This window comes from Sarcophilus harrisii, chromosome 2 (genome assembly GCF_902635505.1).
Source record: "Sarcophilus harrisii chromosome 2, mSarHar1.11, whole genome shotgun sequence".
NCBI classification, from domain to species: domain Eukaryota; kingdom Metazoa; phylum Chordata; class Mammalia; order Dasyuromorphia; family Dasyuridae; genus Sarcophilus; species Sarcophilus harrisii.
Genome location: NC_045427.1, coordinates 464,078,740 through 464,103,376, shown reverse-complemented (window position 1 = coordinate 464,103,376; position 24,637 = coordinate 464,078,740). Strand labels below are relative to the sequence as shown.

Genomic DNA, 24,637 nt, shown 5'->3' with positions numbered 1-24,637 from the left:
ATTTCACTGGGTCTCAAACCATGAGGGTTCTTCCCTGGAGGCAGTGTAGGAGCGTGGAAAGAAAGGCAAGCTGTACAGGCTTTTACTCTGCTCCTAGCTTCCTCTCTTGTTATTCCAAATTGCAAATGTAAAGCTCAAGCAGCCTGATGATATTTAGAATGAGATTCTTGGGCTGCCTGAAATAAAGGGATATTGGCCAAGATGGCTAGAAGACTATCTGCCTTTGAATTACCATCAAATATGGGACCTGGAAATCCACTATGAGAGTGGACATGCAAGATATCTTACCTGGATGTTTTCTCACTTGCTTTTGTAGTACCTTAAAGTGCTGATATATATTGGAAGCTACAAATTTTATTTGGGCTGTGGCAATTCTTTGTACCACACCTACTGAATAGGCCGAATCAGATATTATATTTACATCTCCTGGACAATAAGTAAGAGCTAGAATGATTGCATACAATTCATTCTGCTGATTGAACTGAAAAAAAAGTTCTGACTACTCTCTTTATAGTTAAGTCATGAGAGTATACAGCACAAATGTTATGTTTGGAAGCATCTGTAAAGATAGTTGGTCCTTTTAGAGGAATTTTAGAAATCTTTTCTTAAAGAATCCATTGCCAATTATGTAATAGTTGGGTTATCTTTAATGGAGACCCTTGTGTAAAATTTGGAGCCATGGCAAATAAAATTTGCCACTCTGGGATGGTTTCACAGAATACGTTAATTTATGCATTGGTATAAAAGGTGTATATTTTGTCAGGTCTTATCCCACATAATTGTACTGCTCACTTAATGGCACTTAATAAAATTCTAGCCACAAGCACTAGATAAGGAGTAAGGTTTTGTTCTGGTTGTGCTGGGAAGTTCACCCACTCTATCATGCTGTCTCCTTGATGAAGGACTGCTGTGAGTGCCTCTTTTGTGGCAAAAACTGATATTTTTGAGTGACTCTTTCAACCACATTGGATAAAGCCAGTCAACTTCTCTCAAAGCCTCTTGAGCTTCTTTTGTAAACTGGCATGGTGAGTTTCAAGCACTGTCTCCCCTTAAAATGTCATACAATGGTTGCAATCGATAGGTAGTCAAGCCTAACATTGGATGCATCCATTGAATATTTCCTATCAATTTCTGAAAGTCATTTAAGGTGTTTAGCTTCTCTGTTCTTAAAGAAAGTTTTTGTACTGTGAGTACCTTAGGGTATACTTCATATGCAATATTGAAAAGGAGCATGTCATTGAATTTTTTTCTGGAGCAATATGCCATTTACATAGATAATGAGCATAGGTCAGTCAGCTGTAACTGCTGTAGTCCAGATTATTCCTGAATTCTGTTGCTTGGAGTGAGAATCTGGGCGGCTATCACCAGATTGCCTATTAGGAGTCTATATCAGTAAACCTGATGTTACTACTTCTCCTGAGTTATAAGTCACATATTGTCTACCTGTATTAGTGACTGGGATATTATCTATACATTCCTCAGTTTCCTACCTCAGTGTATTGATGAACACCGTTTTGTAAGTACTCTCAGGAGGTGAGATAGTCAAGCCTACAGTGCCTGGGGGCAAGGGATCCATAGGCTGGACAGGAACAGATTTCACCTCTCCAGGGGATATCTCAGTAGTCCCAGCTGCATACAACTCTATTCTTCCCAGTTGTAATCCCTTTCTCCTATCAGATTGCTTCTGGGCTGACTATTGTCTAAGTACTGTACTTCTAAAGGCTCTCTGGGTATAGCACTGACTGCCATCAGGCCCCAAGTATTTTTGTTTTAGGCCCTGGGGCTGAGCCCTTCATCCTGTTTCCCTGAATCAGTCTACATTCGATGCCCAGTGGAAGTCTCTGTTGTATTTTGGACATGGGGTTTTAGGTCTTGTTCTCCCATGCTGTTTTTTCACTCTATCTCTATGCCAACACTGAGCTTTGAGATGCCCTACTTTATAACATTGAAAGCATTGATGAGTCTCTCTGGAAGTCCCTTGCCAAAAGGGACCCTGTCTCCCCATGTTTGGATTTTGGGAAGTCTGCATCATAGCCTGGCTATAAAAGGTATTTGTGCCCACTGAGATACAGCGTCTTATGATCTCCTCTAAAGGAGCATCCTTCTGTAGTCCTAGTATAATTCTTCTACACACATCATTACCATTTTCTTTTGCAAGTTGCCTTATCATAATTTCTGTTGCTGCATTTTCACTAATAGTTCATATGACAGCTGTCTGCAGATGTCCCACAAAATCAGCAAAGGGTTCATTTGGCCCTTGTGCTATTTTTGTGAAGGGCTCTCCTTTGTCCTGTTTACATGGGATAAAACCCCATGCTTTGATAGCAGCAGCAGCAATTTGCTCATATGTTGCTATGGGGTAATTAATTTGTATTGAAGTGTCTGCATAAGAACCTACACCTGTTAGTTGGTCATAGTATTGGATTGGAGTATTAACTCCAGTTTGCCTATTTAGTTGGGCTTGTATCCTACAGAGTTCACTATATTCAGAAAGCTACAACAAGTTTTGTCCATGTTCTAAGCATGTCCTTCCTATAGATTTCCAGTCACTAGGGCTTAAAGTTTCATAAGCCAAATTCTGTAATAACATTTTAACATAAGATGATGTAGCCCCATAAGGAGTGCAAGCCTTTATCAGATCTTTGATGATTTCTAGATTAAAAGGAGTGTATCTTCTCTTTTCTTGACCTGAAGAAAGTTAACAGTTAAACTGTTCAATCATAGGATACATTTCTGCTTTCAAATGAGCTGTATCCTGCCCTTCTTCTGTGGCTTTAAGTAGTGCCTTTTGCAGTCTAGTCATAGGAGGAGGTGATTGCTGGGGGGAAGGTGCTGGTGATATCACTGCCCCTCCCACTACTCTTCCTCCCTCCATCCTGGAAAGTGAAGTTGATGGGGGAGGGTCAACAGCCTGCTTCAGGTGTAGGTGGAGTTGAAGCTGGGCTGTGAGAGTGAGAATCAGTATGCCCTTCAAGTTCACTTAAGTCCTCAAGCCCTCTGGTGATATTTCCATTATCCTCTCCCTTCTCTTCCTCTTTCTCCTCACACTTTCTCATCTGGCTGTTCTTAAAACTTTTCTTTTTTCTAGAACTTGCAGGGTTCTTTAAGGCCAATTGTACTATGTTATATATATATAGAATGTTTCCTTAGAAATTTGTAAGTTCAGTTTTCTTGGGGTCTCTGGGGGCAGCCTTCATTTCAATTTAGTAAATCACCACAAGAACAGCCAGGTGTTAAAGTCCAAATCCTTTATTATCTCTTTCAAAGTCTTGTCTCCTTTCCTAGGGCCCAGTTAGCTTTCTTAGAGGTCTATTTCTCTTCTTGGTTCTGAGAGCTTGAGCTCCTGCCTATTTTCTGAATCTCTCTGAATGAATCCTGGCTAAGGCTCCTAGCTTATATGCTCTACATTGAGTATAAACCAATCATTATATCACTAGGAAACCATTATTTGTTGTAAGATTAAACCATTCATACTGAACCATGCTAAACTAGATAACCATTGTCTCTATCAATTCCACTGACTTTAGCACCTTGTAAGAATCCTTTGTTTCAAGTTCAGAGTTCTGGCCCATAACAGAAATTGAATCAGGACCTTTATCATTGTAATATTCACATAGCTGATCTACTAGTTTCCAATTATCTGCCTCTATTTTTTTCCCCTTGAACAACCAAGGCAACGTGCATTCTAATATATCCAAGAGTCCACCGATCTGCTCCCAAGTTACAAGCAAACCTTGCCTCTTTATTAATCTGAGTATGCTTCCTGTAGATCTCCCTCGGGGTGGGGTTGGGGGAGAATCTTTTCCTAATATCTGCCCCATTTCAGCTAGAAAACAAGAGTTATTAGTTTAGCTCTTAACAAAGTAAGTTCCCTGTTTGTCTATTAAAATACTCATCCTATTTCCTGGTCCCTGGGAACTTCTTCAGTGAAATTAGGGTCATTGGCCCACATGGGGTGACAAAATGTGGAGCATAGTATATTTCTTTGGAGGACCTCAGGGTCAGCCAGAGTCAGGATAAATTAAAGTCCTTGGACTTTAGGGGGAGAAGTGAAGGAGGCAGGCAAACTGCCATGAGGTTTGCCAATAATGTACCTTGGATTCTTGAGTCCTAAGTCACCAACCTCTCTCTTCCTCCTGCTTCTTCAAAGTGACTCTGACCTCTTTATCCAAACATATGCTAATAAAGTCATTGTCTCACATGGAATAGATAATTAGCCTTTAAGTGCTCTGCTGTCTCAGATTCAAGTACACCTTTTCAGTCTTTCAGCCCTCTACATTCCTTCTTGCTTTTTTTGTTTGGAGGCCACTGAGGTTAAGTGACTTGTCCAGAATCACACACCTGGTAAGTGCCTGAGATCAGATTTGAACTCAGGTCCCCCTGACTCCTAGCCATTCTGCTTTGCCCTGCCAGCTGTCTGGTCTGTCTCGTGTGTCTGATAGCTGGGCACTGACACTGTCCATCTGGGCCCCTTATCAACAAGGGTTTGACTTAAGCAAGAACCTGTCGGAGCCACTCCCCCCAGGACAAAGCTGTGGAAGGAGTAGCTGGAGCGTGTTCCCCATCTGCCTTCTTCTGGTTGGTCACCTTTCTGGCTCTTCCCACAGATTGGGGAACGGGGCCTCAACCTCTCGGGGGGCCAGAGGCAGAGGATCAGCTTGGCACGCGCTGTGTATGCTGACCGTGATATTTACCTGCTGGATGACCCACTCTCTGCAGTGGATGCCCATGTTGGGAAGCACATATTTGAAGAGTGCATTAAGAAGGCACTTAGTGGGAAGACCATGGTTCTGGTGACTCATCAGCTGCAGGTAATAAGAATTAAATCTGGTATGGCAGTAGCCATTTGTGGGAAAAAAGCTGATTAACTGAAGTTTTACATGACGCCTAGCCCCAGTGTGATTTAATCATGTCAGTGGCATGCTCAAAGATTTAAAGCTGGAAGAGATATTGTACAGCATCAGTTCCAATCCTGTCATTTTACAAATGAGGAAACTGATACCCAAGAGGTTAAATTATTTGTTCAAGATAGCAAAACAATAAATAGTAGAGCCAGGATTCAAACCTCTGACAGGTTATAAGAGGTATAAGAAATGCAAATTTTATTTACAATATCGGGGGAAGATAAACTGGTAAAAGACTTATGAGCGGGTAAAATTTGAGTGCTTATCTCTAAGATGGAATTGGGCTATCTGTCTTTAGGTTTATAAAGGCACTGTTAGTCTGATATATGATACATGAAGATGCTGATGATCTGATTTTATGTCTTCAAATGGAGTACACAAGAGATTTGGATTAAAAATATGGAGGAAAGTCTTGATGCTGGAGGAGAGTGTAAGATTTCTGATCCTAAAGATTTTCAGAAGAGTACAGACAATTAAGTGTTCTAGGATTATTTTGAAATCTACAAGGGGCAGTCTCAGCCTACAAAATTAACAGGTTGGACCCAATGAATTCTCCTGCTCTATTCCTACCATTCGTTTCACTGTGTTTGATGCTTTGATTTTCAAGAAAGACCATTGCCTTAATTGTTACATAGACTGAATATGCACATATTCTTTGGCTCTTCTCTGAAGACAGAAGCCCAAATCAAAGACAGCCAGAATGGTGGGAAAGCAAAAAGACTGGAATGTCAATCAAATGGTGTGGATTCTAGCTGTGAATCTGCCACACTCCTTGTGACTCCTCTCTTGGCCTGGTTCTCTGTCCATTAAATTAGGGGGTTCTCTAAGAACTCTTCTAACATTCTATGGACATTCAATGAGTCCATCCACCTGCTTCCAGACAGAACTGAATCCAATCCATTAAATTCACAAAAACTTTCCATGAAAGAGAATCCTTAATCTCATCTAGAATCAAGTTAAAATACTATTGATATTGTTAATAAGAACAATGCAATGAATAATGATATAACATTTAACTTTTTTCATATTACTTTCACATCTGCCATTTGATGTCATCTCCTCAATTTCCTTTTTCTACAGTATTTAGAATTTTGTGACTACATCATTTTATTAAAGGATGGGAAAATAAGTGAAAGTGGAACTCACGATGAATTATTGCAGAAGAAGGGACAATATGCCCAGCTCATTCAGAAAATATGTGGAGAGACTGCACAGGTAATTTCTACTATCCTTGAAATAAATCCCTCAACCTATGCTGCATGGAAAGAAACTGTGCAGTATTGGGGTCATGTATCTGTAAGAAACTGATGCCTTTCTTCTCTAGAATGTAACAGATGGGGCTAAAAATATAGGAGAGAAGACAGAGGTAGATCTCTACTCCCAGGAGGGATTCTTCAATGAAAACCCAGGTAATGCTACCTTTAAGATTCCTTTGAGAATAAGTTTATATTATCCAGTATATCTATCTATCTATCTCTATATCTATATCCAGATAATATATCATCCAAGGCTTAGGCCCTTTCTCTCCTTTAAATATCCAAATCCTTCTTGTTGCTCTTATTTTGGAAGTGATTATGATTGTCCTTGCATTAAAAACAAAGAATCCTTTTTTTGAGGGCAATGTTCCTTATCCACTTCAGTGTAGATATGAGGTGGTTAAGGGTATGGGGCTTTTGAGTCAGTGATAAGAGATTAGAAGGCAATGTGGCATAGTGGAAAGAGGACTGGACTTCATGAGATCTGGGTTCAAATCCTGTTTCTGATATTTATGAGCCACGTGACCATGATAAAAATCACTTTACTCTTCTGCACTTTAGTATCTTTTTACTGAGAAATAAAGGGCTTTCTACTATGGATCATTCTAAGGAGATGGTTGCTTCCTCAGCAATGGGCCAGGGAAAACTCAGGGCTGTGAGTTCTGAAGCTGGCTTCATCCTCTCCTTCTGGTATTTGAAAATCTCTCTTCATCTGATTGAGGCAGAAGAGGCCCAATAGCCTGGCATGACAATCCAGGTTTATTAGACTGTCCAGGACTCAGACTTATGGAAAGGATGGTATTTCCTCAGACTGCAGAGGAGCTTCAGCATTTATGTCATGAATGAAGCACACCAAGAATGTTTCAGGTTGTCGGGCAAGGCTGATTTTGTCTTTCCAGTAGCATCTTCTCTTTCTGAGTTTTCTCAGCCATAGTCCATGGTAGAAAGACCTTTTTTCTCTCATAAGAAAGCCTCATAGCAAAGTAACCATTTTCTCTTGGGACTTTTGCCTTCCTCCTCCTTCTCCTCTAAGAAGATCAGAGACAATTATGTAGAACTCAAAGCCTAAAAAATAAAATGAAACACTTGTAGAGAATCTTCCACTGATTAATCTTAATGAAAGAAAAGGTTAGCAGTGCTAGACTAGCTAGCCTGAATCCAGCACCTTCTAACTCCATGACCATGGGCTTTACTTCTTTAAACCTCAATTTCCTTAATTGTAAAATGGAGTAGTAGTACTTACACAATCTACTTTTTAAAGTCATGAGGAAAATGCTTTTGTAAAACAATGTTCAAGAAAAGGCAAATTGCTATTATTATGCCATTTTATAGGAGAGCCAAGTGGTAGGAGGCATAACAGAACTGAATGTTTTTTCCTCCCTTTGCAGTGCTGGAGACTCAGCTTACTGAAAAGGAGGAAATGGAAGAAGGTTCCCTGAGCTGGAAAGTCTATCACTATTACATCCAGGGAGCAGGAGGTAGTGCCATTCTTCAATGTCTTGCCTTCCTCTTTAGCTGATGCTCCCTATGGGCAGGTATACTAAATGCCTGGTCTTGGTATAACAACTATGATGTCGCAGTGCTCTGTAGCAAGAATACTATTTTGGCCTTCTGTGTATTTCTGGAAGGGCACATTTCGGGGAAGAGGATTGGAGATGACTCAAACTGTTCCTAGCCTTCCCTTCCTTCACTTTCCTGTATTTCCTCCCCACTGGCAATTAATCAATAATTTACTAAAATACCTACTTGGTGCTTAACCCCATGGTAGGTGCTATAAGAGAGACAAAGAAATAGCAGATGATTTGTGCCTTCAAGGAAATGACACTAGCTGGGGAAACAAACCACATCAACATGTAAAGATATGGCTTGTGAGGAGTAAGGATGGCCAGAGAAGGTTGCATAAAGAAGGTGGGGTTCAATTGGTACATTATGGATTTGTAATAGCAAAACAGAGATAGGTAGATTGCAGTTAAAAGCATGTGGGAATATTATTGGTAGCATTGGATATATTGAGGAATGTGATAATTATGAGAGAAATGTTAGAACTGGTCATCATTTTAGCATCTCTCCTGGTATTCTTGTGAGCAAGGTGGAAACAGGTGAGCTGGATGAAAACATGGTTAGTAGATTTGGGTGAAGCCATGGTTACTCAAAGGACTGCACCTAAAATAATGGATCAACCTGGATGGAGATCCCAAGTTGTGGATCACGGTTTTCCATTACAGCCCTACTCTATGATCCCTCACCCAGTATTCCCTACCCCCATTTTCAAAATTCATCCTTCTTGTCTTACCATTAGGGCAAGATATTCTAGATGGACAAAGGGTTCCAAGTGGGGAGGACTGAGAATTTGGGAGCCAAGTCTGTCCAGTCAGTTTTGGAAGCTGGATTCTGATAACATCTTTTAGTTCCCCAGAACTAATCTTTGCCTATCTTCCCCTCATCCACACTTCAGGTTATATTATCACTTTCCTGACTTTTTTTATCATGATGGTGAATGTCAGCCTGACAACCTTCAGTTTCTGGTGGTTGAGCCACTGGCTCCATCAAGGCTCAGGGGTAAGTGCAGTGAGGATGATGTCCTGGGGGCTGGTCTGCCATGAAGAGTGAAGCACTCTAATATGACACTAGCCTAGGATAAAACTAGTCTGCTAAGTCAGTACTGGCAAGAGGTGAGCATGGGTGCACAAGGTACACACGTCTCACACAGAGCAACAACAATAGGCATTTATGAAGATTTGCTTTGTGCCAGATGCTGTGTGAGGCGTGGGGAGTGTGAAAAGCAATCCCTGCCTTCAAGTAGCTTATAGTCTGCCAAGTTAGGTAGCTCAAAGAATTAGAGTCCGGAGGCTCTGGCCAACCTAACTAATTCATAGAAAGAATACGTGACTGCTTATGTGTGATCTGAAAGATGTTCAATAGTCACTCACATCCCAAAAATAACTCCCCAGGTGACACCTTAGATCCTACCATTAAAAGCTCTTTCTTTTGGGTTAAATGTTACCTTTTCCTTATGGATCAGCTTTTAAAATGCACATGCCTGCAGAAGGGGATCGTGTAAATACTTCTATCAATTCACTTCTTATCTGATATAAGGTTTGGAAGGTAACATGGTATAATGAGAAACAAAACAAAACAAAATAACCCATTGGACCTAGAATCAGGAGGTTGGGGGTTCAATAATCTACTTGGACACTTTTGAAACTGTGACTATAGAAGTCATTCTTCCTATCTGGGCCTCAAGTTTCTTATCTGTATTAGTAGTATAATACTACTACTACTAATAATAGGCACTATCTATCTTTCATAGTTATTGTAGAAGAGATTTGTAAACCTTAAAGTGCTACAGAGATGTGAGCTTTTATTATTATAAGGGGAAGAGCATTAGGACTCTAGGTGGGGTATGTACATGGGCACAGAAAAAGATGGAAAAAGTCCAGAAAGGCAATATAGCTAACCACAATTTTTCTGAGGGCTAGCCAACGCTGCCAACAATAAATGTGCCACCCTAAATAGCCAAAACATTTCACTACTTTGCATCTCAACAATTCCTGTCCAGACTGACAGTTTTGTGTGAACATCAAATTAGGTAACAGATGTGAATATGCTTTGAAAAGTCTATGCCTATAATCTTGGGATATTCCAAGATGCTCCATGAAATATTAGGATATCTATTCTGATCTTCAAAGTTGATACTGCTTGCTGCCCCTACTACTTCCCTTTATGTAAGTCTTATTTTTCTTCTCTTTGCCCCATCCCTTCCCACATCTCTTCACATTTGCTTTTTTTGCATGATGGTTTCTACTGCCTAAATCTATCATTTTCTCCTTATTGTCTACATAAGTATCATCTATATTGCAACTGAATTAATGTTAAGGAATTCTGCGTGGCAGCCCTAATCAGTCCTTTTAAAAAAATTTATTTGTTTATTTATTTCAGAGGATCAGTTCAGATCTTGAAATGAGTTCAGCCTCAAAGTGACAAAATAACATTTCAACTCCTGGAAAGGCCATTTAAATGCATGACTTCATTACATGCAGTAATCGCAGGAAAAGAGTTAGTGAAATAAAGAAACTTGAAGAAAAGGCAGCTCCATTTAGGATTTTTGCAGTAGTCTGAAAGGGATGATCACACAATGTATTCTACATATGGTTATTTGACACCATTAGAGAAAAAGTGAAGAATCATATATGCTCCCCTCCTTCCTGGAACTTTTAGTTTAGATTTAAATTACTATAACAACAATAACAGAACATTCATATAGTGCGTTAAGTCTTATTTTTTCTTAATCCACAATGTCAAAAGCATGATTGGACAGGGGACAAGAGAACAGTTTTCCAAGCACATCATGAAAGGAGGTAGAAGCTTTGCTATTATAATAGACAAGCAGATCTTTCATATGAGCATAAAAATCTACCTATCTTCTGGAAGAGAAAGTGATTTGGGAAATTCAGATTAATGTAATCAGAGAAAGCTAGTCAGAGAGAGTAGTCAGGAAGGGGTGTATCTTGAGAATAGAGTTTAAAAGGTAGAGGAGCAAAAGGAAGGCATGGAATGATTAGAGATAATCTCTAATTGAAGGAGAGGATTTAACAAAGGGATTTCATCAAGTATAAAGTCCTGATTTCATTTGAATAAGAAATAAAAGCCTTGTCTCCTTTTGCCATTGCCCTTGTCCTTATTCTCTCTTTAAGGCTAGTAACAGCACCAGGATCAATGGAACAAAATACATGGGCCCAGGAAGCCTCTTGGACAATCCCCAATTCCATATTTACCAAATAGTGTATGGAGTGTCTGCCCTGGCACTGATTTTTACGGGTGTCATGTCATCGGGCTTTTTCACCAGGACTACAAGGAAGTCAGCTACCGTCCTTCACAACACTCTCTTTATGAAGGTACAGTAGCTATGGCTTAGGGCTTTTAGCTTGACTTTGCTCTGGGGTCACAAACTTCATAGGGAGGGGAAGAGGGAGAAGTGATTAGACAAGAGAATATGCACAAGGGTTTGAGTGGATTGCAATTTCAATGACTCAGCAGCAGGACAAGAAGGTGTCAGTCCTGCTGTACTTTGCCCTGGTCAGACTATCTCTTTTACATTCAGATCTGGCACTATAATTTTACATTTTACAAAAGCATGGTGTGAAACCAAATGCATCTAGAGACGTACAGCCAGGTGATAAAAGGCAATGGTAAATAAGGTTGGTAAGATGGAGATATGTCATATGAGATTTGGTTGAAGGAACTAGAGATGGTAAACCTAGAGAAGAAAAGACTTAAGAGGGTGGGCACCCGTCATAGCTATTTTCAAGTATCTGAAGGGTTATCGTGTTGAAGGATTAGGCTGTTTGGCCCCAGAGACAGGACACATAGTAAGGGATACAATTTGTAGAGAAAAAGATTTTGCCTAGTATTATATTTTGTTATTTATATTTTAAGAATGATTTCTTTTCCCATTCTTTTCATTGCTTTAGAGCATAATAAATAAAAGATGAAACTTTAGGACAATCTATTCAATTTTAAAAATGAAAATCTTACCCCAATGAAGTATATTTTCTTCACCCCCCCTCTTCCCTTCCCCCAACTCCATTCTTTGCCAAATATCTATTTCTCAAACAGAGTAACAGAAGGATTATCTGGACACTAGAAATTCCTAATGCAGAAAGACCTTTTCTGGGCAGAAGAATCTGTGGAGTCCCAAGTTTTAAGTACCATCTGTGGAAATCTGGATTCCAAAATCATCCTTCACATTTTCAAGATTCCTATCAGTTTTCATTCTTCTGACTAAATTGAACAATTACCCCTCCCCTGGGAATTTACAAACCTATTCAGCTCTAGGGATTTCAGCAACAACCCAGTTTCAAACCATACAATAGACTGTCAGTTGACTTCCAAATAAATATTTTTTTAAAAAATTTACTCATATTTTTACTTATTTTTTTCCTTTCTTTTTTTATTTGTTTTTATTTTGAAAAAAATTTCTTTACAACATTATCCCTTGCATTCACTTCTGTTCCAACTTTTTCCCTCCCTTCCTCAGATGGCAAGCAGTCCTATACATGTTAAATATGTCACAGTATTTCCTAGATACAATATATGTGTGCAGAACCGAACAGTTTTCTTGTTGCACAGGAAGAATTGGATTCAGAAGGTAAAAATAACCTGGGAAGAAAAACAAAAATGCAAACAGTTTACATTCATTTCCCAGTGTTCTTTCTTTGGGTGTAGCTGCTTCTATCCATCACTGATCAATTGAAATTGAGGTAGATCTTTTCTTTGTCAAAGAAATCCACTTCCATCAGAATACATCCTCATACAGTATCATTGTTGAAGTATATAAGGTTCTGCTCATTTCACTTAGCATCAGTTCATGTAAGTCTCTCCAAACCTCTCTGTATTCATCCTGCTGGTCATTTCTTACAGAACAATAATATTCCATAACATTCATATACCACAATTTACCCAACCATTCTCCAGTTGGTGGGCATCCATTCATTTTCCAGTTTCTAGCTACTACAAACAGGGCTGCCACAAACATTTTGGCACATACAGGCCCCGTTCCCTTCTTTAGTATCTCTTTGGGATATAAGCCCAGTAGAAACACTGCTGGATCAAAGGGTATGCACAGTTTGATAACTTTTTGGGCATAATTCCAGATTGCTCTCCAGAATGGTTGGATTCCTTCACAACTCCACCAACAATGCATCAGTGTCCCAGTTTTCCCACATACCCTCCAACATTCCAAATAAAGATTTAATGAAATTTTGATTGAGCATGTCTCTCCTTGCCCATAATATTACAATTTGATGATAATAATCTCCCTTATGTAGCCTTGCTTGGCCACTTTCTTGGCTTGGCTTCAAGCTCTTAAAAGACTGAATAGTATATGTTTATAGCACGGGAGATGACTTGTTGATTATAAAAACATGTACATACTTTAACCAAAGCATAAAGGGGCAGGATGATATAATAGCAATAATAGCAATCTATGAAAATGTATCTGAAGTCAGAGAATCTACTTTTGAACTGTCCAAAATACTGATGTGATTTTTAATGAATTATTTCCCTTCTCTGGGTTCCAATTTTCTCAGATGTAAAGAGAAGGGATTGAATTGGACCATCTCTTAAGATTCTTTCTGCCTCTGAAGCTGTGGACTCAATATAGTCCTTTCTCCTATTGTGTTTTATCTCTTCTTCCTCTAAAATCCTATAGTACATTGTACCTTTTCTTTGCATTTCCTCACACTATTTTGTTCTTTACTAGAGTTTGTACTTTATCCTTCCCATTAATTATACATTTTATAAGGACAAGAGGATTCTATCAGATTTAATCTTTTTTATTTCCTCTACCCTACACAGGACCTTGCACATAGGAAGCACTTTGTTAAAAATGGAAGTTAAAATTCAGAACTAGCTGTGGCAGCATTGTTGTGCATTATGTCTTTGGTTTCCAGTTTAAATACTTTTCAGCTGAATTTAATTACAAGAACATTTTATAATCCAAATTAATTACAATATTATAAACCAAATTAAATCTATTAATGTTCATTAATGGTTCAAAGATTTTATTTTTTCTTCTTAACTAATACCACTGACTTTATATTTATTTCAAGGTGAATTTAAGAAGTCATCAACTGATCAATGAACACATATTTATTAAACATCTATTATGTGTCCAGCACTGTTGACAGGCAGTGAAAATACAAAAAAAAACCAAAACAAAACCTTACACACACACACACACACACACACACACACACACAAATACACACACACACAGAGTTCTTCCTTTCAATAAATTTACATTCTGCCAGGAAATGGAAAGTTTAATTAATCAGTCAACAAGTATTTCCTGAGCACTTACTATATATATATATATGACAACTAATGAAAAACAGTGGGAGGAGCCCTAGACTGGAACTCAGTAGCCTGGATTCAAGTCTTTTGCTGCTTCTGTGGCTCTGGGCAAGTCACAACATCTTTTAGGACCCTCAGATATTTTCTTTATAAAAAATGATGGAGTTGGATTCAATCACAGTGATTCTGTGTTCTGTGATTCTACATCTAGGGCCTTTCACAATGCTGATGTCAAATGCTTTTGTCTCTCCACAGATTCTCCATTGCCCTATGAGTTTTTTTGACACAACTCCTAATGGTCGATTCTTGAACTGTTTTTCTGGAGATTTGAATGAGTTGGACCAGATGCTGCCAATGGTTGCGGAAGAATTCTTACTTTTGCTTTTTGTAGTGGTGTCTATTTTGATCATTGTGGTCATACTCTCTCCTTATTTCCTGATTGTTGGAAGCATCGTTGGTATTATCTTTTTAATTTTATTTCAGTGAGTAGGTTTCTCAGTCAACTTGGTTTTATGCTTCATAATTTTGGGATGAAAAGTGCTGCATGCTTCATAATTATCATATTAGTAAAACTTGCATCTTGTGGTTAAAGGCCCTAACTCTATATGTAGTGGATTAACATAGGAAACAAGAGAGGATAGTACAAGGTAAAAAAAAATTATTAGGGACAATTAATGCTAGGATATCCAGATTCAATCCTGGCCCTCAAGGGATTTAAAATCTATTATTGGAAATAACAGAGAAATCAAGATAACTACAGCACAGAATAAAACATAAGTGAAGTTTAAAGGAACCAAGGAGAATGATTTTGGGAGTAGGGATAGGAATAGAATGATAAGGAAAGAATGATGGCAATGGATTGTAATTTTGAGAGGAGGAAGTTTATTTAAGATGAACATAAGAATTATCTGGTTAATTTTTTGCCTTAATAAAAGTTAGAAAATAACAGAATTCTAAAAAATATCTGCCAGATAGCAGTATGACTTAATAGAGAAGCCAAATCTGAATGGAGGGTTAGGAAGCATAGGAGAGAGAGTTGTTTAGACATATGGAATGATACAAACAGAAGCAAGGAAATTAGGTATCCTAGGATATGTTTTTGGGAGAAAGCTCCTGCTGTTTACTCCAAAAAAAAAAATAAACCTATTGTATAGCATCATCTTTGCTTTATATCAGAAATTCACAAAGTTCCTTCAGCCATTAGATCTTTCCTTTTTCATAACTCCAAGGCTAATCAGGATGGAGTAGATGTACCTAGCCAAGCTAGAGATCAGGATTTACCTCCAAAGACCAAGCCCAACTAAAGGCAATATTCCTTTTGAGGGAGTCAAGCATCTAATATCTAGTGGATTTATATTTATTATCATTACCTGTATTTGTATCATATTGCTTTAGTCATTGATCCAATCAATCAAAAATGTGTTTAGTACCTATGTGCAGAATACTATGCTAGTGAAAAGGGACATGCAAGGTTTAGCTAAGATACATATTTTGCCTTCATAGAGCTTAGAGTCTAGAAGGGTGAAAAGACAAATGTATAGTTAAAATACATGTTACTACCTGTTAAATGCATTAGAGTTGCAGAATAAATTGAGATGTGAGGCCTCAGAGAGAAGCTTATTGCAAATATGGGAGTGAAAAGAAAGCCACATGGAAGTGGTTAGGCTTTATAGAATGAATAGGAATTCAATAGAGAAGAGGAAAAAAGGGATATTTCAGGCATAAAGATCAAGTAGTCAGTCATGGGGAAGAGAATATAAAGTATGTAAGGCATGCTGGCAGAAGCAGAAAGTTGTCCAGTTTTACCTTGGAATATGCAAAGGATATGAGAGAAGGTTGTAAAGACATACTGATTATGTTAGGTCTTGAATAGTAGGCAAAGAAGACTGAATCTTACCTGGGACTTATAGGGAGTCACTGAACTGTTTTGAATAGTAGAATTCAGTGACCAGATACATGCATTAGAAGTATTATTCTGACAGGACTGAGTATATTGGAGAGGGGAATGCATAGAGGCAAGGAGACTTCTCAGAAAGTCATGTGAGTAGTGATTCTGGTGGGTGTTAATGAAGGCTTGTACTAAAGTGGTAATAGTGGGAAGAGAGAGAAGGAGATGGATAGGAAAAGATGGCAGAGACAGAATTGAAAAGAACTTATAATTAGTTGAATGTGAGAGGTGAGGGAGACAACAAAGGCAAAAGAAATTCCATGTTTACAAACATGGGAGACAAAAATAGATGGAATCTTACAAATGAAGCCAGGGGGAAGAACAGTTTGGACAGGCTGAGCTTGACTTGTGATGTTTCATTGAACACATGGAGGGAAGAGTGAGAGCCAGGTCATTAAGGGCAGTGGGGTCAGATTAGTGGTGGAGGAGGGTGCACAAAATACTTGTGTCCTGCCTGCTAGTCCAGGGTTTTGCTGAGCTGGATGCTCCCTTGCCTTTGCATTGTGGCAGTTCCCCCAGAGTCAGGCTCCTGATATCTCAGTGTGGCTCTGACCCTTAACATTAATATTTCATTACATTTTGAATCACCACATTGGATTTAAGCCAAAAAGTTGAATTCTTTTGAGAATCTGTGGCAAGTTGCGGGAAAAGTACTGGGGAGAGACTCAGAGTCCTATGGTTCTAGACCTAGCTCTGCCCCTTATGAATTGAATGTCCTCGGGCAAACATCTTATTCCTCTGGGCTGTAAAATCAACATCCTTTTCCTTGGTTCATCTCCACCACTTGATTTCTCTGCACTGGACCTAGGGCTACTGAACATCACCAGAAAAACTCATAAAGTGACTTCAAATGCAGTAAGTTTGTTGTGCAGTGTTATGTAGGTCCTCACTACTTTTTGAAAGCTCATTTAACCTCTCCTTATTGGCTTATTTCATATTCAACATCATCTATTCTAAACCTTTCCTTTTCTTAATTCCTCCTCTACCTCCCACCCTGACAGCAAATGAACTAACCTCCTACTAAAATGAAAAAATTGGGGCCATCTGTCACAAACTTCCTCAACTCCTCTTCTTCTTCATTCCTCCAATGAAGGATCACTAGCATTCCCCACTCTTTCTTCTTCCCCTCTGGTCATAAAAGAGGTATCCCACTAAGTTAATTCTCTACTTGTGCTTTTGATGCCAAGACCTTGCTTCCATATTCATTCTACCCTCATCCCTTTTCACTGTCCCCTTCCTGTTTGCCTACAATATCCAATAAAAACATTGTTCTTCTACCTTATTCACTCACTAGCCTATCACTCTCTTTCCCTTCACTGCTGAATTTATTATAAAAATTGTTTAAACCCATTGCTTCTATTTCACTACCTATTACTCCTTGCCCCCTTCTTTCTTTAGTTCTTGCAAATCTGGCTTCCACCTTCACTATTAAATAGAAACTTCTCTTTCTGAGGTCACCAGCAATTTCCTAATTATGAAATCAAATGATTTTTCTTTTGGTCTTCATTCTCATTTCTCTCTCGTAGCTGTTGATAGTGTTGATCATTTCTTTCTACTGATTCCTTCTTTGGCTTTAGAGACTCCACTCTCTCCTGATTCACCTGCTTTTTAATTGCTCCTGCCCTGATTCTTTAATATGGATGGTCCTTGGGGGTCTTCCCTTTCTTCCTTTATGCTTTTGCTTTTGGCAATTTCACTCACTTTTATGATTTTCACTAATGCTTTTTGCAGATGATTTACAAATTCATTTTTAGTCTGTGAGTTCCAGATTTATGTCTCCCACTAGAAGTCCTACCTTTTATCTTTCTTTCATTGTCTTTCTTATGTATAGATTTGTTCATGAAATCTTTCTGTTCAACAATTTTTTTCCTATTTTATTTTACTTTAGTACAAGCTTCATAGCATTTAGAGCTGAAAGGGATTTTCAAGATCATTTAAACACCTTATTTTGTATTTTAATCTACATATTTTATAGGGTGTTGAGTCCAAGAGAAGTAATGGCACTTGCCCAAAGTCTTACAGAGAATATATAGCAGAGCTGGAATTCAAACTCAGGATCTCGAATTCCAAATACATAGCCTGTTTCCACTATACCATTTTGCCTCTCAATCCCTTTGCCTGACAATTAAGGCTCACCATAATCATTGTTGATGATGATTATGGTGAGCCTTAATTGTCTCTAACATTATCCCTTCCATATTGGGTTACTTTCTGCTTCCTGCACACTCCTTCCCCTCCCCTTGCTTCTGTCTTTCTTTCAATTGTTTCTTTATGCCTAGAATACCATCCATTCTTTTCATCTTTTGAATTCCAATCACTTAACATCCAACTTAAATTCTTCTCCTCCATGCAGCTTTCCCTGATTGTTCTGGTTATAATGATCTTCCCCTGACTTTATATAGCTGTTTTTCTGTGCCTTCTTATAATAATGTATATTAGCAATGATTATTTTCTACCCTGTATTTACTGTGAACTTCATTAGGGCAGGGCTTATGTCTTATCTAAACTATGTATTTTTTTCCATCACTAAGGCACAATGATTTCATATAACAGGTGCTCAATAAGTGTTGTTTAAGTGAATGAAGGGGTTGGACTGAGATGAATGCTAATGGACCTCCTATCCCTACAGTGCTATAATTCCATTTTGCCACCAAGCCAACCAGGAACATGCTTTGCCTGGGAACATCCAATATTTAGAAAAATATGTAATTGATCCCTCTTATTGTTCAGAGCTTTTAAGAAGACCATCAATGTGATCAAGAGGCTAGAGAACTATAGCAGATCTCCACTCTATTCTCACATCATTACATCTCTGAATGGCCTGAGCTCTATACATGTCTATGGGACAGCCAATGACTACATCCAAGAGTAAGTCCTTATAGATTTGTTCCTGGGTACGAGAAATGGGAGTGGGGGTAGTATGTGTGGAGAAAATGGTAGAAGCAGACATAACTTTCCCCCAGAATAGAAAGCTGGTCCCAAGTCCCACCTGTGAATATGTGAGATGTGTGACTCTCTTTGTGTCTTAGGCAATAGTCGGAGATATAACAGTATCAGAAATATCAGAAATATGCACTGGTCAGCATGGAAGAAGGTGGGATTCCTCACCTGGAATTGCAAATATATCTGAATCCAAAGTAATTCTTTTATTTTTTTTTTTTTTTACTGAAAACTTCCCTAATGCTTTACCATAGTGTAGGTGTAACCCTGGATGATTATGCCAGAAAAACATAAGTTCTGGCAGGTTCTCTGAGCAGAGGGCCTGGTATCTACCTGAGTCTGTCTTCAGAGGACCATCCTCACTATGTTTGGAGAGACTCACAATTCAAGAGGTTGGTTACCAGTGGATGAGATTTTTGGCAGCAACAACTCATGAATACCATTTCTGACTGCAACAGAGGAGAAACAGCCCATAATGATGAAACCTGGATTTTTTAAAAGTATTGAAGAAGTATCATTTGGGTCCATCCCTAGAATCACAAGTTTTTGGAGAGGGAAGGGATCTCAGAAGTCATCCAATCCAATTCTTCCTTGATAAATGAACTCTGCCTCTATAACATCTCCAAAAATAAAGTCCTTTAGGAGAATCTAGGTAGTGTAGTGGATAGAGCACCAGCCCTAGAGTCAGGAAAACCCGAGTTCAAATCGGACCATACGAGCTGTGTGATCCTGGGCAAGTCACTTGACCCTGATTGCTTCCCCAAAACAAAGTCCTCTAGCCTCTTGCAGAAGAGTTCCAGTGATGATGAGCTTAATACTTTATTGTTATACAACTCTGTTAGAAAGGAGTGCCTAATAAATATTTAAATTTTGATAAAAATAATAGGGACTGATATTCCATTAAGTGAAAGCATTTTCCCCCATTGGATTGGTCCTTGCCCTTCTACTCTTATGTCATTTTCTTTAAAAATTTCAGTTCTACCAATCCTGGGACTTCCATTCCTACTTGGATTGGTTACAATCACTGAATGAGTATTCACTATATACTGAGGTATGTCAGGTATTGTAAAGCTATTCAAAGGAAGGGGGTAACATAGCCCTTGACTTCAAAGAAGCCACAATCTCATGAGGATGTTAAAGAGAATACAGAACAGAGAAACACAAGAATGGATTCTTACCCAATTCCAGACAAAACCACACACTAATGGATCTTTTATCTGGTAATTTGTAAACTAGAATTCAATAATAACTATATACCTAAATATAATGGTGCTTGAATCCATAATAATGAAGAAAGAAGAAAAGTATCTGGTGTGGTTATAGGGTTATACTTGAGCTCTGTGTAGCCAGACACAGATACTGATGCAATTGGGGTTAAGTAACTTGCCCAGGGTCACACAGCTAAGAAGTGTTAAGTGTCTGAGGCCAGATTTGAACTCAGTTCTTCCTCATTTTAGGGCTGGTGTTCTATCCAATGCACCACCTAGCTGCCCTTGTGTGTCCTTAGTAAATCATCTACTTTTCCTGGGTGACCTTCTTTGTAAATGAACATAGTTAGATTAAATGTCTTCTGGGTAACCTTTGGCTTATTTTTTCTTATCTGTAAAATGAGTGTTGGACTAGATGACTTCTGAAGCCCTTTCTAGCTTTAAAACTCTGAACCTGAAATCTTAGTCTCCTCTCTTTAAGACTAGTGATTTTGCCATTCTACCACATACCTTCCTAACCAGAATATCTGGTTACTTAACTCTGCCAGATAATAACATGCTTATTGTACACACATGAGTGTGAAGTCACTGCCTGGATGCCCAAAAATTGGATGGCTAATCTGTAAAGGTTTCATGGTAGAGATGACATGGTAGAGGTGGGGAGGGTTTGATGTATTAACAGCCTCAGAGGTGGGAGTGGGCGAGTTGTGAGCTGGAGGTGGTATTACAGAAAATTGTTAGAGATGGATTTGATTTGCATGATTAACACTCCCACAACATCTCTATCTCATTCTAGATTCAGAAGGCTCACAGATAATCACTGTAACTATGTATTCCTGTTTCTGTCTACAACACGTTGGACCTCATTGAGACTTGAGCTCTTAACCAACCTGATAACCCTAGCTGTAGCCTTGTTTGTGGTTCTGAGTCCTTCTTCTATAAGCTATTCTTACAAAGCCATGGCCATTAGCTACGTCCTACAGGTGAGCCTGGTGGTACATTGTTGTTCTTGGCTCTGCACTAGTATATATGCCTGGGGTAGAGACTAATTAGGGATTTAGACTTACCTTGATCCATAGGACTGATTGACACCTTTCTAGTTTAAGGGGCTTAGTGTGTGTTGAGTGAGAGAGGGGTCTTGTGGAGAGAGAGTCAGAAGCAGATGGTTCCTGCTGAAGTAATATAGACATAATCAAGTTAAGATCAGTAAATGGGAATTATGCTTTGGCAAAACAAAAGGGCTAGGGATATGATGCAGCATCTAAAATAGAAATCTTCAATTAGTAGTTTTTCAGTCATGTGCAACTCTTTGTGATCGTATTTGTGTATTTTCTTGGCATACTGGAATGGTTTGCCATTTCCTTCTTCAGATCATTTTACAGATGAAGAAACTGAGGCAAACAGGATTAAAGTGACTTGCCCAGAATCACAGTTACAAAGTATCTGAGGCCAGATTTGAACTCAGCAGATAGTTCTTCCTGATTCCAGTCTCTTCTTCTGCATTCCCCAATCTATTTTGTTTGAAAAGCTCTTCTTGCTCATCTCTTCCAGGCTAACCAAACAAAATTATATTCCTAGGGCAGTATTTGAAAGATTTACTCTCTTGGTTGTACCCTCCCCTTCACCTCCCTTGTATGCCCTAAAGCTTATTAATGTCCTGGAAATGGTCTTCATTTAGTCTAAGATTACACTGATGTTTTGGGCTGTCATATCACAGAACTGAACTATACTGAGCTTACAATCCAGCTAGGATACACACACCCTATACCTTTTTCAGATGAATTGCTGGGTAGCCATACTTCTCCATATGATGTTGGATTTCAAACCCAAATATAAGATTATATATTGTTCACTTTAAAATTTTATCATATTAGACAAGAGAGCTCATTGGATCATAGATTTAGATCTGGAAAGGACCTCAAGTTGTATGTAGTTCAATCCCTTCATTTTGCAAATGAGAAGATGAGTCCAAGAGAGGTTAACTGACTTGTCTAAAGTCGCATAGATATTGTCAGCAGGATTTGAATCTAGGTGTGGCTCTTGCCAATGGGCTCAACGTTCTGGCCTCCTCAAGTCTTTAGATCCTGACTCTGGTACATAGCTGTATGTCCAAACTCCATGTCATCCATAAATTTCATATATTTTGATTGATAAAAATGTTGAACAGAAAAGAGACAAGAGCAGAAGCCAAAGAACTCTTTCCAAGCTGACATTACATGCATTAATGATGTCTCTTTGAGGCCAATTCAATTACCTGCAAATCTTGCTAACTATATTATTGGCTCATCTACATTTCTCTATCTTGCCTATAAGGAGAGCCTAAAAGACTTTATGTTTTGCTAAATTTGATAATGCCTTGCTAAAACTTATTTAAAATACATAGAATTCTCTGTATCTATCAAACATTTATTTATTGTTATTAGTACATGTCAGGCACTGTGATGGGTGCTAGGGACAGAAACACAAAAATGAAAACAGTCCTTGCCCTTGAGGAGCTTACATTCTTTTTTTATTTTAATAATTTTAATGTAAATCTTTGAATTGTATATCTTTCTTTGTTTTCTTTAACAAAGGATCCTCAACATAATTATTGAAATATATAACAAAACAATTCTGTGGTTGATTCAATGTTGGGAGATTAAACCATTCAGAACATTCTGATGTGATCCTATGATTCCTTAGAAATCCATATGGTTCTCTTTTGTCAGATTTTTATTCATTTTCTCTTTTCTTGCAATATTTATTCATAGATGTCTTTACTCTTTTTTATTATAGCTTTTTATTGACAGAACATATGCATGAGTAATTTTTCAACATTGACCCTTGCAAACACTCTATTCCAACTTTTCCCTTCCTTCCCTCCACCCTTTGGATGGAGATGGCAGGCAGACTCATACATGTTAAACATGTTAAAGTATATTTTAGATACAATATATGTGTACATATTTATACAGTTCTCTTGTTGCACAAGAAAAATCGGATTTAGAAAGGTAAAAATAACCTGGGAAGAAAAACAAAAATGCAAGTGGTGCACACTCATTTCCCAGTGTTCTTTCACTGGGTTTAGCTAGTTCTGTTCATCACTGATCAATTGGAACTGAATTGGATTTTTTCTTTGTCGAAGATATCCACTTCCATCAGAATTGAGAGGAGCTTACATTCTAATGGAAAAGACAAAAAGTACATCTAAAACTATATAAATTGTAATTATTGATGGAATAAATACAAACATATACAAAGTAGTTAAATACAAGTTATTTTTGAAAGGAGAGTAATGACAATTGAGAGTTTTGGGAAAAACTTCCTGGAGAAGGTACATTTAAGCTACACCTTAAAGGAAAAGAAGGATTCTGTGAGATATAGGTAAGGCATTCCAGGCACATGGTATGGCCACTGCAGAGATGCAGTATATATTGTTATGCATGGAAAACAAAGAGACAATAGTTTTGTCTGCGTGGAAAAGTATAGGAGAAAGAGCAAATATGTACAAGGATGTTGAAAACATAGGTTGGACACAAGTTGTGAAAAGCTTTAAAAACTAAAGAGAAGCATTCTTATTTTATCATGAAAATAATAGGAAATAAAAAGAATATGATAAAAGACTAGGAATAAGAAGTGACTAGAGTTTATTGATCAAGGAAAGCAAACTGTCATACTCAATTAAGAAAATTAATTTGGTGATGGTGAGTAGGATGAAATGAAAAGAAGAAAGATGAATCAGGGAGACCAATTAGAAGCCTGATGCATGCATGGGGTCAGCTACATGGCACAATGGATAAAGCACCAGCCCTGTAGTCAGGAGGACCTGAGTTCAAATCTGGCCTCAGATACTTAACACTTCCTACCTGTATGATCCTGGGCAGTCGCTTAACCCCAATTGCCTCAAAAAATAAAAGAGGAGAAAAAAGAAGAAGAAAAAAAAAGGAATCCTGAAGCAGTAATCTAGGTATGAGGTTAAATATAGGGGTGTGAATTCAAATGCAGCTGTATGAATGCTGAAAAGAGATAGAGATGTTGTAGAGGTAGAAATTGCAAGACTTGGTAAGTGACTTAATATGTAGAATGAGAGATAATTTTGAGAAAGAGTAGAAGATTTAGAACAGTGATTATGCCTTTGACAAATAGGGAAGTCTGGAAGAGGGCTGCAGAGGGACATATTGAGTTCAGTTTTGGACTGAACAGTTTGTTGAATCTGAGATGTCTCTAGAACATCCACTTGAGATGTTCTGATGTAAAGTTAAAGCTCAAGAGTAAGAGCAAGACTCAATATATAGATTTGCCAAGAGATGATAGTTAAATGTATTAGAACCGATGATGAACAACTTTAGGGAAGGAACATGATATGAGCCAGTAAAGGAAAATAAGAAGGAAGAGTGGTCAGATGGGTAGATGATGAACCAAACTAGGACGGTGGTACGCTCAATCGAGACAAGGAATTGTGGTAGAGGAATAGGCTTATGGGGGGTAAGAGGGAGAGGGAAGATTATGTATTCTCTTGAATGTGAGATGTCTGTAGGAATCCAGTTT

The 24,637-nt window shown here is 38.3% G+C and overlaps 1 protein-coding gene across 3 annotated transcripts in view; it reads left to right on the top strand.

Moving 5' to 3' along the window:
- Positions 1 to 24,637, top strand: part of ABCC11 (ATP binding cassette subfamily C member 11) — an 85,205-nt gene that overhangs the window by 48,754 nt on the left and 11,814 nt on the right. For all 3 annotated transcript variants that reach the window (XM_012553799.3, XM_012553798.3, XM_031954438.1), the window contains 9 exons: positions 4,608 to 4,811; positions 5,985 to 6,119; positions 6,229 to 6,313; positions 7,549 to 7,638; positions 8,616 to 8,719; positions 10,855 to 11,055; positions 14,270 to 14,496; positions 18,693 to 18,830; positions 20,907 to 21,093. In XM_012553799.3, coding sequence (XP_012409253.1) covers positions 4,608 to 4,811; positions 5,985 to 6,119; positions 6,229 to 6,313; positions 7,549 to 7,638; positions 8,616 to 8,719; positions 10,855 to 11,055; positions 14,270 to 14,496; positions 18,693 to 18,830; positions 20,907 to 21,093 — 1,371 coding nt within the window. The remainder of the gene's footprint in view (positions 1 to 4,607; positions 4,812 to 5,984; positions 6,120 to 6,228; positions 6,314 to 7,548; positions 7,639 to 8,615; positions 8,720 to 10,854; positions 11,056 to 14,269; positions 14,497 to 18,692; positions 18,831 to 20,906; positions 21,094 to 24,637) is intronic.